The 15,114-nt window shown below is 41.9% G+C and overlaps 1 protein-coding gene across 2 annotated transcripts in view; it reads right to left on the bottom strand.

Moving 5' to 3' along the window:
- TMEM181 (transmembrane protein 181) overlaps positions 1-15,114 on the bottom strand; it is an 83,335-nt gene that overhangs the window by 26,416 nt on the left and 41,805 nt on the right. For both annotated transcript variants that reach the window (XM_075597001.1, XM_075597002.1), the window contains exons 5-9: positions 13,399-13,520; positions 11,009-11,128; positions 9,138-9,218; positions 6,540-6,639; positions 2,168-2,298 (exon numbers count right to left, since the gene is read on the bottom strand). In XM_075597001.1, the coding sequence (XP_075453116.1) occupies positions 2,168-2,298; positions 6,540-6,639; positions 9,138-9,218; positions 11,009-11,128; positions 13,399-13,520 (554 nt within the window). The remainder of the gene's footprint in view (positions 1-2,167; positions 2,299-6,539; positions 6,640-9,137; positions 9,219-11,008; positions 11,129-13,398; positions 13,521-15,114) is intronic.

Here is a 15,114-nt window from a genome sequence, read left to right as displayed (position 1 = left end):
AGAAACGTACTCAGAGAGGCGGGGGTGGAGGGAGGGCACTGCTCAGGGAGCCGGAGATGGGGTAAGCTCCTGCAGCAACATGAACCCGCCTCCGGCTTTTTTTTTTTTTTCCTCCAGCGCGAGCGGGGGAAAATAAAAAAAAAACAAAAAAAAAACACGAGTGCTGCTTGGGCCAATAGGAGCTTGCCACGGTGTTAAATCCACTCGCCCGGGGCGTGCAGATCTATAGGTTTGTCGAACACAGCAAATTGATGCAAATTGATGCATGCTTGGGAGTGAAATTTAGACCAAATTACGTAATGGTCAGATCATTTATAAATAAATTACCTGCAGTCATACTGTACATGGCGAGCAATACTGATCTTAATGCTTCTCCCACAAATTCCAATATTGTTGCACCCCTCATCACCCCCTACCATCCTCCCCTCCATCCTCTCATCCCCCTCATCCTCCTACCATCCTCTCACTCCCCTCCCTCCCTTCATCCTCACCCCCTCCCTTCATCCTCTCACCCCCCTCCCTTTATCCTCTCTCACCCCCATCCTCTCTCACCCACACTGGACAGCTAGACACACACACACAAAACAGAACAAATACACATAGGACACAGCCAGGACAGAGGCCGGACACAAGTAGAGGAAGGACACAGCCTCACCTCTCTGCTGCATGCTTTTGTTCCGCTCTTGGGCTCCATCCCCAGACTCCTGCCACCTCCTCCTGATTTGCTGCTACTGTGTAATGCAGCCAATCAGGATGGATCAAGCTGCCCAACCCCCTAGTTGCTCTCTCCCTTCTCACACCGGTTCGGCGAACATGGGAAATTCTAGGTACAGGTTCGCACGAACCGGCTGAAAACCACCACTTTTTTTATGTACTTACGTACATACATACATACGTGTATATGTATGTACGTGTATATGTATGTATGTATGTACACACACACACACACACACACACAAACACACACACACACAATAAGAAATGCTTTGAGTTCTGAATGAACTATTGCACACTCTGGGGAGAGGATTAACTTTTTGGACACATTTTGCTACAACTCGTGTGTGTTAAAGTGCATAGTTTTTTTCTAAAATAAACAGGGACCTGGGGCCCTGGCAAATATAAATTTTACATCATATAATATTTGCATACCCCCAGGTGGTGGCAGTGGATAGATATGATTTGCAATTGAGTAGGGGTTAATGTTCTCATCCGAGGGTCCTTTGCGAAGGTGAAGGGTGGGGCGCTTGCGAGCGTGCGTATTAACCCTGGTTGCATATCCAAGTCACAAGCTCACTTGTGTGCTGTTCGTGAAGGTGGTATATTGTGACAGATTTAGGGGCGATGTTAACTCATCCAATGGTCCTTTGCGGAGGTGAAGGGCAGGGCACATGCGAGCGCGAGTATTAACCCTGGTCCTGTAGAGGAGATATTTTCCATTTGACGGACCTCTGTGGAGGTGAAAAGTGAGAGCGCTTGCGAGTGTCAGTATTAACCCTTGCCCCGTATGCAGGTCGCATGCTCGCAGGGTGCCATATGTCACAAGAGACTATATAAAATGTGAAAGATAGTGTAGAAACAAAAGTGCCACATACCCTTTCAAGCCTATGCTACAAAGCACATGAGAGACAGTGAATGGATATGTGCATATAAAACACAACATACACAGAGGCCGATCCTTACTAAGTGGTGCTCTATTATAAGACACTTCACAGCCCTTTCGCTTGAATAGACCAGAAGGTATTTCCTGCAGTTGCAATGTGTCAGAGGGAAAAGCACCACTTAGTAAGGATGGGCCCAAAACATTTATTTTCAGGAATTTGGAAGCTTAAAGTAGAAATTCCATCCACCAGAATGGGGGAGACTCACTAACCCGCAATGAGAGTTAGGGGACAGTGATCCCACATTAACTGCCATTCACATCAATGGCAGGTAACGCGGAATAATGGTGCAGTAACCTGTATGTGTTTAGTGAATTCCGGCCAATGTTTCTTACTTCTAGTCCATTACTACAAGTAGAATAATGACTTCTGGGTAATATGCGAACTTAAGCAGATAAGGTTTCCGATGGCTCCTCGCATGAATAAAAAAAGGGCACACGACGACTGCTGCAGTAATTAAAGTTGTTTCCAGGCTTGAATAAAAGACACTTTCTTTTTAAGTTGCCTACCTGCACTCGTATTCCATGATAAACACACAGCCAGAAGAGCAGCAGCGCACACAGGAAAAGTGACTGAAACAAGTCATCCAGCATGCCAGGAAACCAGCTATTTACCAAGAACGTGAGGGGAAAGAACGGGTCTGTAAGAAGCAGGCAAAACAAAAAATGTCACTATCATAATCAAAACGATTCCTGTTCACTAAACTAGTCCATCTGAAATTCTACCTAATGTGTGGTTCTATACAGTACATCTTATAATTAACAATACTCAGTGATGCACTTGAAGCAGCTGTTCAGCTGTGTAACTTTGATTTTCTTCCTTACCATGCCGAGATGTCTTTTGGGAATTTAAATGTAGAACACCTGGCAATTCTGCTGGCTAAATGAAGCTGGAGCACAAAATATTTTTTGTTCAGTTCATTATAATCCTGACTGGAATAAAGAAGGCTGCGCTTATAGTGCAGGCGACAGCAACGTCGCTTCAAAACAAATGTATTGAAGCCGTCGCACGCTCTTACAGTAGGAGCGACGCGACGGCGCAACGGATTGGTCGCGATCGCTGGCAGTCACTTCAATTTGATTGTTCCAGCGACCGTAGCGTGACGTCAGCGTTGCCGTTGCGTCGCTGTCGCCGGCACTATAAGCGCAGCCTAAGACATCCAGCAAGAAAATAAGCTTTGCAGACTTGACCTGAGATGTTGAAAAGCATTTCTATATAATAAGGAAGTTTAAAACAAAGACACTAATTGTTTGCCACTTTATTATTAAGTTTGTACAATTGCAACAATTCTACTTTTTATCACACACACACACACACACACACCTCTTTCCCTCAAATCCTTATCTCACTGCCTCAAGCTCGCAGGAAAGTGACAACAGGTGTTCAGGAAGATAGTATAGTGGCACTTGTGCTGGTAGGTTTAACCTTACTATGAAAGCCCTGAACAACATACGCGGCTAAAATGGGAACGGTACTTGCCTACATGCAAACTAGGTCAGTATGGCAAGTAAGGCCTCAAACCCCAAGTATGGAACACACCAAAAAGCAATGTCCTCATTCTCCGAAGGCTGAAAGGCAGAGGGTGCCAAGAACCCCTGGAGGTTAAACACACTGTCATTCAAACCTAAATCTGGCTGCCCACAACAGCCGGACTCTCTCCAGTGAAGCAACACTGCAAGAACTGGAAGACGAAATTGAAATTATGAAATTGAATATTTTTGGCCTTGATCAAGTTAGAAGAAAAGATTAAGGCCTCATGGAGCTCAAAAGCAGACATCTATTGTATTATAGAGGTACAGATAAGGGAAGAATCAGTGGAGTAGGCTTCATCGTTAACAAGAAATGCAGAAACAACCTAGTGGAGTATGAAAGCCAAATCAGAAAAAGCAGCCAGAATCATTCAGTTAACAAAGATACAGGCGTCAAATAATCCAAGTGTACAGTATTCTCTACCAAAGTCAGGCAGACAATGAAGAAGACTTCTACCATGAAATCAACCAATTTAACAACAATGGAAATTGTCACCTTAAAATCATTATGATAGATTACAATTATTGGTTCTAATCAGAAAGCCGAAGCATCAGTTGGTAAGTATGGTTACGGTAACAGGAAATGAACATGGGAACAGATTTGGTAAAATTTACAAAAATGTGAAAACTCCTACATTATGAATTCATTCTTCAGGAAAAATCCAAATAGAAAATGGACTCAATGGAGTCAGGAAGGAAATGGATTATATGCTAACTAAAAAGACTGCACAGTCCGTTTGACACAAGAAATGATCACCGATTGGTTCGCTGCAGATTACATCTGAATGCGAAGTTGGAAAGAAGAAAACGGATTTATTTTATTTTTTTAAAAAGACAAAAAACATCATCAATAACCTCAAGAATAACAGAAGAGAATTTAAACTAAAACTGAAAAATTGCTTCAGCTTGTTTACAGTGCACAGGGACACTAACACGATTATGAAGATTGTAGTTTGAAAACACAGAAACGAACTGGAGGAATCGCCAACAAAAACAGGATAAGAAATATCTGATGACAAAACAATTAATGAGGAGACGACAAGAAATGAAGCGATCCCACGACAACAAAAATGAAATATCCAGAGCTGTGCAAGATAATTCACAAACGTATCACTTAAGGCAGCGGTGCGTCAACTGTGGGGGGCGCGGGAGGTTACAGAGGCCCCGCACTCTTCCCCATAGCATTTAAATTAAATGCCGGGGGAGGCATAAGGTCTCTGTAACTCACTTACCTGCTGCCAGCCGGGTCTTCGGCGACGTGTCGCCATGGCAACGCGGCTTCAAATGACCCGCGATGTCATTTGACACCGAGCCATCAGGAGAGGGGGGGGTGGGGCGCGAACGCTTCAGCTCCCAGGCAGGGGGCCGCAGCTCAAGAAGTTTGCGCACCGCTGACTTAAGGTGGAAGAAAATGTAACTTACCGTATGGAGAAGACTATTGAAGATAACAAAAGTTTAAAGAAGACAAAGCAACGATTTATGGTTGGAAAGAAGCAAATCATTGCACTCAAACAAGACGATGGATCAAGAATAAAAGACTGTGGACAAATAAACAGAGTTGAGGGCTTTTACATGAAATGGTATGCGAACACAGAGAATAATCCAGCAGAGGACAAGCAAGAAGAAACCACCAAAATGTACCATGTGCTTTCCAGAAGTGGCAAAAGCAATAAAATCCACGAAGAATTAGAAGGCTCCCGGGGAAAGATGGAATTACAACTGAATTTTGAAAGTAGCTGGAGAAGTAGAAAAAATCCTTGCAAAAAACTAATTACAGGAAAATTCCAGAGAAATGGAGTAATGCTATAGTTATCCTCATCCACAAGAAAGGAGACAAAGACGACATCAAGAACTACAGACCAATCAGCAGGGCAGGCTGGGAGTTTTGCGGGGCCCGGTGCACTGTGTCTGCACGGGGCCTCTTACCTCCTCCTGAGGTGGCATCTCCTCCTGCTACCACGCCTTGCCTTGATGTGCGACATCACGTAATTATGCCATATGACAGCCCCGCATAAAGGCATGGTAGAAGGAGGAGATGATGGCACTTACAAATGCCCTGTGCTCTCCCTCGGCAACCACAGTTTAAATGTTGTGGTGGTTAATTTAACCACCACAACATTTAAACTGTGATTACGGAAGTTGGGCCGGTGAAGAGCATGGGGCCTCTGTAAGCACAGTCTACCACAATCACTTACAAGACTTTTACGAAGATACTCACTAATCGGCTACAACAGACCATGGACTTTGCCCAATCTAGAGAACAAGCAGGATTTCGCATTGGATATAACACAATGGACCACATACAAGTCGTACAAGAATTGATTTCTCCTGAAGTAACGAATATGATCTACCACTCCGCTTAGGATTCATAGATTATGAAAAACCAATTCATTCTGGTCTACATCTCAGCGGTCCTAGATTCATTAAGAACACAAAATGTTGAAGCGTACATTGTTATTATAAAGAATATTTACGAGCATGTCACATCCACCATTAGATTACATGAAAATACAAGCAAGGTGAGGATCAGAAAGGGAGTAAAGCAGGGAGACACCATGACACCAAAGTTATTTTTACTGCAACACTTCAAGAATTGTTCTGGACGTTAGATTATGAAGAAAATGGAATAAAAATCCAAAGTGAATATTTGAGTCACCTACAATCTGCAGATGACTACCACCATTCCCAGAAGACCTGCAGCAACAAATTGGAGAACTTGCCAAAGCAAGTAAGAATTTGGGCATCCATATAAATATCAATGAGATGCAAGTGAGGTTCAATAAATGTATCAAGTCTTCAAAGATTGAAATAAATGGAATCTAAATAGAAGTTGAAGATTATGTCTACCTTGGCGTGCAAAATAACAATAGATGGGGACCTTTTGAATGATATTAATAAGAAAATGAAGATGGGATCGAAAGCATTTGGAAGAAAGAAACGGAACCTTCCACTGTGCCTCAAGAAGAACGTTTTGGACCAGTGTATTCTGCCAGTGCTCCCATATGGATGTGAATTTTAGACCCTACTGTAAATGCGAAGATAATTCAGAAGCTTTAAACAATGCAAAGAGGTTTGGAGAGATGTATGTCTATTTATATAACGCATACACAGAGCAAACAATGCTCCTATGCACTTTATGCTAGGTATTACCCAGAGAGAATGAATGGGCTCGAAACCAAACTAAAGTCTGTGATATCACAAGAAAGAAGAAATTAATACATCTGCGGTTCAGAGGATTGAGCGACTTCTAATGCTGCCTAAATCTCCCCAATAGGTGCCTCAACATGTTCGTTAACATTATCGGTTGCAAAATGCGTAAGCCATATACTTAACTCTGGAAGTGATATCATACCATTATAAAGCAGCAGCAGAGGTAACAGGACCGACATCCACTTCTGTTCTATTCCCCAGTCTCTCATGGAGAATTTCCGGAGGGAGTGGGCAAACAAGCACTGAAAAAAGAAATTGTACAACAGGTTGCTTAACATTCAAATACTTCTTGGTTTATGCATAATTACAAGAGTAAGAAAAAGCCAACTGCATTTGCACGGTGTATGGTCACAACCAGAGGCAAAACTCTGTATTTTTGCACCGGGGCAGGTTCCACCAACTGTGTCCCCCGTTCGCCCAATTTATAGAACAAAGCCAACACCAGGCCCCAAGTTGTTGGGGGGGGGGGGGGGAGAGGGTTGAGGGATTGTTCCCTCCCCCTTTGAAGGTGGCCCTGCAAGTCCCTCTTCTCTGTAACTCTTCCTTTCCCCTCCCAACATTTGCACTCCTCCCCCCCATCCGCTCTCCCCCCCCCCCTCCTCACACCATTCGCTCTTCGCTCCACCCCTCCACTCTCCTTCCAAGCACTCTGTTGCTGGTCGGGGTGACTAACCGGTCAAGTCACTGCGGCAGCACAGGCATCTGGGAGGATTTCTGCGCCCTCTATCAGGCCGCACCCAGGGCAGCTTCACCACTCTCAGCCCCCTAGTCACAACATAAAATGTCAGCCTATGCCAGGGTTGCACAAACTAGGGGGCGCACGATTTTTCTAGGGGGGGGGAGCGGGCGGTTGCAGAGGCCCCGTGCTCTTCCCCAAGGCATTAAAATTACATGCCGGGGGATTGCGTGAGGCCTCTGGAACCTAAACTTACCTTGCTTCAGCCGGCGTCTGGAAGCGTCTCCATGGCAACGCGGCATCATGGAGCGTGATGTCATACGCGCAGTGCCATACCAACGTGGCATCAAATGACACTGTGGGTCCCGTGACCCCACGTGTTATTTGACGCCACACAGAGCGAAGAGTGGGGGGTGCAAGCACCGAAGGACAATAGGCAGGGGGGCGCAGGGGCAAAAGTTTGTGCACCCCTGGTCCATGCCATCAAAGGAAGCTCAGTAACCTTTTTTTACATAATGAATAAGCTGTGAATACAAAGGATAAGGATATTGGCGCATGTTTACTTAGCATTCTACTGTCATAAGACACCATCCAGCGCTTGAACACACCTTAAGCCCATTGAGCTAAGTTACCTCCCAAACCCAGAAGGTGGCGTCTGGCAGAAGCCAGCTTAGTATATATGGACCATGGTCTCAGAAAAGAAAATCCTGACAAGTTCACAGTATGTGCAATATTGTAAAATGAAACCCATAGCAAGTACAGCATGAATGGAAAAGCAAACTAGAAGTAATTATGAACTGGTGACTAAGGTATTACAATGCTTTATATGAATAATAATAATAATAATAATAATAATAATAATAATATTCTGGGGAGGAGGGAGAAAACAAAACAAGATGGATGCACTACAGTAAGAAAGTCACGGCGTGTCAAAGAGAGGGTTGTCACTCTGTACCAAGGCATAACTATTTTATTTATAATATATATAAGAAAATAGCCGTGTTAGTCCAGTTGCGATAGTGCAGAATAAATGAGTTCTTCAGTATTAGGTGATACCTTTTTTATTGGACTAACAATTTGTGGGACATCACTTCTCACAACCAGATCATTCCATAAATGATTTAAAAATCAAAATCCACAATGGAATGTTTAAAAGCACCCAAGAACGGAAAACATTTGAACTCAGAATGATAAGACTCTTTGACACCAAAACCAAAGGACTTAATGCGGACCTGGGTTTTCTCAAACCCTATCAAAATTGTTTGTAATTATCCTGCTTGCCTCAGTTCTTATCCACACGCTCTCCCCCCCAGCATCCCTTCCCCTCCCCACCTTTCTTTGACACTGTCCCCTGGCTTCAAACACTTAACACCCTACCTTATCTACAGTAAATATCTGGGTTTTTTTCTTCCTCTCTCTACACTGTTTTTGCCATTGAATCCTTTGTATATCAGTATTGCTTGACCTGAAGGAGAGGAGAACTCTCGAAAGCTTGTCCTATGACATAAATTGTTAGTCCAATAAAAAAAAGGTATCACCTAATACTGAAGAACTCATTTATTCTGCAATATATATATTTTGTAACATCGCCGGAAGAAGAGATCAGTGTATCTCGAAAGCTCGCACAAATAAAGCATTTCGTTAGCCACAGAACGGTATCATCTATTTATTTTTTGAGAGAAAAAAAAATATATATATATATATATATATATATATATATATATATATATATATATATATATATATATATATATATATATATATATATATATTTTCTTCATCTTTTTGTATGCAAAACATGAATGCACACACTCTGGTGTCCTGTTTGATACCAACAATTCTTGTGTGCAGTAACAGAACTAAAAAGAGTCATGTCCAAGTAAGAAAAGCTACGGGTCTGGTTTGGTGCTACAGCTTTGATAAAGATCCGTACACTAAATCGGAGCATCCTAGGTTCAAGTGGGGCAGTTCGAGTCATTCTATGTCTTTCTCTCGTCTGTATCCAGTTACACACACTACATTTGGCGTCCAAGAATGTCTCTTCTATAAAGTGCATCTACTCACCGTCACCATGAATGTGAGTACCACAAACACGAACCGAAACCAAATTTCCACTTGCGAAAAAGTGGAGTTATATATTTTCCACTACAAGGGAACAAAAACACAAAATCAATAAACAGTTTTAAAGATAATTTAGAATAAAATGCCTTCATCATTTACATGACCGGTCAGCCATTACTGCACAGTACAGAGAACAGCAATGGTTGTGTTACTCTCACTGACCAACATACATTCTTCAATTCCAAGTTGGCACATAAATGTTATTCAGTAGTTATCATAAGACATAAGCAGCATATGCAAATACTGTGCCACAAATGTGTATACAAGTGTACGTTGCAAAAAGCACAGTAAAATCTTGTCTTTTTAGTTACTTGAGGCAGAGGGAAAACCCTGGACTGTGTCACACAATTCTGTCTATGAGCCCAATATAAAAGGTCTGTTATGTTAAAGGTCAGTATCATTAAGTGAAGGCTGCCCATCATTCCGTGTATTGAGCTATTAATCTTATGGTTGCAATTTCTACCGTAAACACAGCAATGTATATTTCACAACATCAAAATAAATTGCGTTTAGAAGCATCAGACCTCTATGGTGCTAAATGCCAAGTTTATTTGGACCATAAGTAAATAAATTGTTGCTTAACTACCCTATGTATTGATTAAATACTGGTTTAGAACAAAGGAACATGTGTTTTTGGAAGACATTTATCTTGTGTTCCATTAATGTCAATTAGACACTTCAACCACGCATATATTTTACACCAAAGATCAATAATAACTACGCACAGCTAAGTGTACATGGCATGTATAGTTTTTTTTCTTTTTATAATGTGTAAAAATATTTACCACCTGTTCTCAGAGAGGGAAGTTCTATGCACATGAATGCAATTTAGCAGCAAAAACAAAGCTACTTGCTGCTGTACTATAAATACTGTATTTTCTGAATTGTTAATGTGATCAAGGAATCGTTCCACTATTTTAAGAGATAATAAACCGATGTTGCCGCAAATGTGCTGGTCTGAATGGCATAAACAACCACTTATTTTCTGTTATGGTACGAAAAAATGTAAAAATAAATCTAGAGGGGTCATGTTGGAGCAAAATTGGTGCATATTGTGTAATTTGTGTGTTGCGTCTCCTTGCACCAAAGTATTGAAAACTTTGCGCCATTTGTGTCAGCTTGTTTCTGGAGAGTGCGAAAATGAGGCGGTATATGGCGCACCGATTCTGAGATGTAGCAAACTCAGCACCTTTGCATCACTTTACCTTTCCTCAACCTGAGCCAAAAATTCTGTCAGGTCTGAGGTGATGTTAATTTTCTTGCTTACAAATCTGCACCAGATGCAAGAAACTGGAGACAAAAGTTTGGTACAAACCACATGACAACATTTTGGCGCAAAGTTGCTGCAGTGCGCCAAAGTAAGTTATTCTGCACGCTGATACAGAAGCCCCTGAGAATCTGATGTTTCAAAGAGAGATAGCTATAGAGAGATAGCTATAGAGAGAGAGATGGATAAAGAGATGGATAGATATCTCTCTCTCTCTCTCTATGGTAAGGTAAATCCGTTATTGTATTAAAGCAAAGTACGATATTCCAACGTTTCAGTCCCAACAATGGAACCAACCATTGTTGGGACTGAAACGTTGGAATTTCGTGCATTGCTTTTTTTTTTTGCCAAGCCCATGAATAAATGTACCAAACAAACTATACAGTACACTGTCATGCAAGGTTATTTTAGCAAATCAAATATAGTGAATATATGTGCTGCTGGGCCGCCCTCTGGCATCAAAGAAGTTAATGACTGAAAAACTAAACTGAAGCCACGGCAGTTCCATCAATAAAGCATGAAAAATAACAACTAGTGAAATACTCACTGTGAAAGTCACTGCTGTGATGCGGTATCTCAATTCTTTTAGGTTTTCAAAGCCAACAGTAATTTGATACTGCGTGTAATTTAGGTAGCCCAGATGAACAACATTAATTTCATCACATTTCTGCAAAACATAGAAAAAAAATTCAATTAAAAAAACAAAACAAAACAAAACAAAAAACGTTTGAGCAGTCACACAGCTTTTTCAATCTAATCAGGAATATTGCTACGGTACTTAGGTTTTATCATTTGAATTGTAATTCAACCTTTCTAAGACACTTCCATGGCATCATTTGAACACATTGTATGCCCCCACATCAGAATAACCACAAAATAAATGAAACACATGAAATGTAAATAGAGATTCTTAATGTTAGACGAGTGTCTCTTATCCATTTTAATTGTTGGCCTAGAGCAAAAGCCACAAACCATAGCTAAACTTACCCTGGCAAATTCCAGTCCAACATCCCAATTAAGACAGGTAGTGGCAGATTTGAAAATCTGCCACCCCTAGGCACTTACATGTGTCCTGCTGCCTCCTTAGTGCCGCCCTCCATCTCCTTTGGAATCCCAACGTGACGGCACAAGGCATCATGATGTCGCGTTACCATGACAACGCGACGACGTGGGACGTCACGTTGGGGTGTCCGCAGAGTCATTTAACGCTGGAATTCCAAAGGAGATAGAGGGCGGCACCAGGGAGGCAGCAGGACACATGTAAGTGCATTCCAATTAGACCAGAGAGTGTGGCAAATGCATATGGAGGCTGACATTTTTGCCACCCCAAATTTTGCCGCCCATGGCCTAATGGGAAATCTGCTACTGAAGACAGGCATTGAGACAGAGTTTAAATCAGAGGAGTCTGCAATTCCCAGTGTCAGCTCCTTGTGACCTTGGGCAAGTCACTATCTCCCTGTGCCTCAGGCACCAAAAACAGATTGTAAGATCATCTGGTCTGGGAGTCTGTAACATTCCAATGAGCTGTGTACTTCACGCTGCACTGTAATTGTGGCGCGCTTTGAGTCCCATTGGGAGAAACGCGCTATATGAAATAAAGTTATTATTATACTTTTTTTTAAAAAGGACCTCTCTGGAAGGGTGCAGGATTTTAACGCAGAAGGTAACCCAGGGCAAAGAGTGCAAGCGCTGGAGATAGAAAGAAGAAAGAGGGGCAGAGAGTGAATTAAAAGCAAAAAAAAGGAAAAGGGGGAAAAGAAAAAAAATGAGCAGGGGAGGAAGAAGACAGTAAGCGCTTTAGTATTCTTCAGAGCAATCCATCCAACAATAATTAGTTGCATGCACCTGTGGCACTGAATCATTCAAGTTTTAATTAATTTTGTTTAATCTTGTGCGATTCATGTACAGTAATATGTCTAGCGATTGGAGATTTGTGTTGGCAAGTACAGATACATGTGCAGTTTCCTGGCCCGTGGGAACTTCTGTGTAAGAATGGACTACGTAAGTTCATACAACACCCACAATTCAGAATGGGGGAAGGAAATTGTAATAAAACTGCATGACAAAGGTAAAAACAATGCAAACATCTTCACCAGAGAACATGGTAAGAGAGAAGCCCAGCTACAGACCTGTGTGCCAAGGCTATGCAATTCACAAGAGCTGAGCTAGTATGTTTTTACTTTAATAGATCTAGTGGCACTTTGCTTAAGCAGTAAGAAGGTCCCTCATAACTGCCACGTATGGGTGCGAGGTATAGGCAATGGTTGCCACAAGAGCTTATTCTTGCTATTTCCTTACACTAGGCCCACATGTAAGAGAAGATGCTCTCAGCGCGGGGCCTTTGTAAACGCCGCGCCCACCCAAGAAAAGTCTCGGGCGCGCCCCCCCCAGTTTGCGCACCGCTGCCATAGAGCGATGAAGAATGCTTTACCGTTTTCCGTCCATAGTATGTTTTTAGTTTGGCCTGTACCTGTAGATTAATCTTTATTGTTATATGCTTTACAATAAATAAATGAACAGGCAACAGATCTGTTTTCGGATGTTTCATTTGAGATTGGATGACAAGAAACGCACGATTACAACTTAAAGGAACAATTATTTTCAGCCTTGCGCTGAGTGCCAGACCAAAACACACACTGTACGGAGTGCTATGCATCTCTTCACAATAAACAGCACAGCAGGCAATGTCTCACTCAAGTCTGAGTCGTCTATTCAACACGTTCAGACATTGTTAGCTCAAAAACTATGCGGTAATTCCCCATCTCAAGTGCTCAATGTGTCTTCCTGCCCCATACTTCCCAAATGAAATAAGTTGAGAAATGAAGGTTTATCTGTCACTTTCTATTGATAATACGCGGAATATTTTCAAATGATCATAGGATGGAAAGAATGGTAATTTAGCTGGAATGAAAAGCTCCTTGCAAGTGACAAACTCACCAGCGCACAGCTAATTACCCTGGACCGAGTGTGAACCTGGTTACTAATAAAGGTCACCGTTGCTTCGGAGGTTACACCGTGTATTTGAACGGTCATCGTGAAATTGGTTTTGATGCTGGAGTCTGTATGAAAAGAGGAGAGTGACCGTTAAAAAAGGTGCTGTATTCCAATCGGAAACACATATTTACAGGTGCAATCACTGGTAGCAAGTAAAAAACGTGTGGTAAAAAATAAAAACTTCACAAATGTAATGTGCTTCCTCAACAATTGTAATCCAAGACATTTTGCTGTTTTTGTTTCTCTAGAATTGCATTTTTATCTGGGTCTCTGAATGAGTGTGTGTTTCTCCATCAACCTCAATCCCCGTTACTTTGCCAATAAAGATAAGGAGAGATTTACCTGTGCAACCTCTTTTCAGCCTGATAAGATATCACACAAAAGGGATTAGCTAGATGAAATCCCCCCCTCCCCCCTCACATTTACAAGCTAAATACATAAAAGGGGGGTAAAAAGGCATTATGATCCCGAGAGGGATTAAACCTTGAACAGTCAACACACGCCCATGTCAACTCATTTTTAAATCCTCCGTCAATAATAAAAATAAATAAAGAAAGCAACAACAGGTAGAAAACGGACAAAAATACATTTGCTGAAAAACAAAGGGTAGCACAGCAGATCTCAGCATAAACTAAATCAGAAGAGGTTATGAACTCTAAATTATCTGTGTCAGATTTTAGTGGGGAGGGGGGGCAGCTGCTCCTAATTAAATAGTGTGACCGCAGAATCCCTACTAATGTTGCTCACTATGGCCTTTGCTCAATATGCTGGAAAAACGCTTGCTCAGGAAGATTTAAAGGTTAAAAAGGTGCTACCGGAAAAGGTGGCGCCCGTGCTTCCACGTTGAAATTCCCCTGGTCACATCGGAAACAGTGTTGGATTCCGTTGCAGTTTTCTATTGGTCCGCAAAATGGGGGAGATTTAAACCACCACGTTTGTTTCTCTTGGAGGGGACAGTATCAATACTACCTTCAAGAGCTATGTATCCTCTGGAACCAGGGGTTTGCCAGAGCTGAAATTAACAAGGTTCAGCTCAGTGACCCACTGCTTCCAATCCATATATTTCTTTTTAAATGTGGTGGGCAGTGCTCTTAAGGAACATGAAAATTGGGCCTTGGCCTTATATTCATCCAAGTAAGATGTGTGCCAGATATACTTCTACTGGTTGACTTGGGACTTATAACCTCAGCACCCCTCAGACAACACGGACATTAGAAAGCCCACGCTCTTGTTCCAAGGGAGAACTTTGCACTGACATATATGGATATACACGAAAATGCCTCTGTTTTTCTGGCATTGAAAGGATTCACATAGGGAAAAGGCCATTTTGACTATATTTTACAGCAAATAAAAAGATTACTTGTGCACAGATTCAGACAGGTCTACAAACCTGACTTTCCCCATTATCTCTTAGAATACAGTGCTTCCACTGCAGCCAGGGATTCTGGGTAATGGCATGCAAATGTGCACACGTCACCTTTTCATGTCCGTTTTAAAATGGACCTCTATAAGCTTATACATGCCGTATTATAGAGCTATTTATACACCCATCTATACTTTGGAAGGAAGCCTCCATAAATAAATACAGTTTTATTTAAATAGGGAGGGGGACTGTCAAAAGTAGCAAATAAAATAGTGGTACTTCAAGTGGGACTCTGG

The sequence above is a fragment of the Ascaphus truei genome, chromosome 4 (genome assembly GCF_040206685.1).
Source record: "Ascaphus truei isolate aAscTru1 chromosome 4, aAscTru1.hap1, whole genome shotgun sequence".
In the NCBI taxonomy this organism is placed as follows: domain Eukaryota; kingdom Metazoa; phylum Chordata; class Amphibia; order Anura; family Ascaphidae; genus Ascaphus; species Ascaphus truei.
The sequence above is the reverse complement of the archived record's forward strand: the minus strand, read 5'-3'. Positions and strand labels throughout refer to the sequence as shown.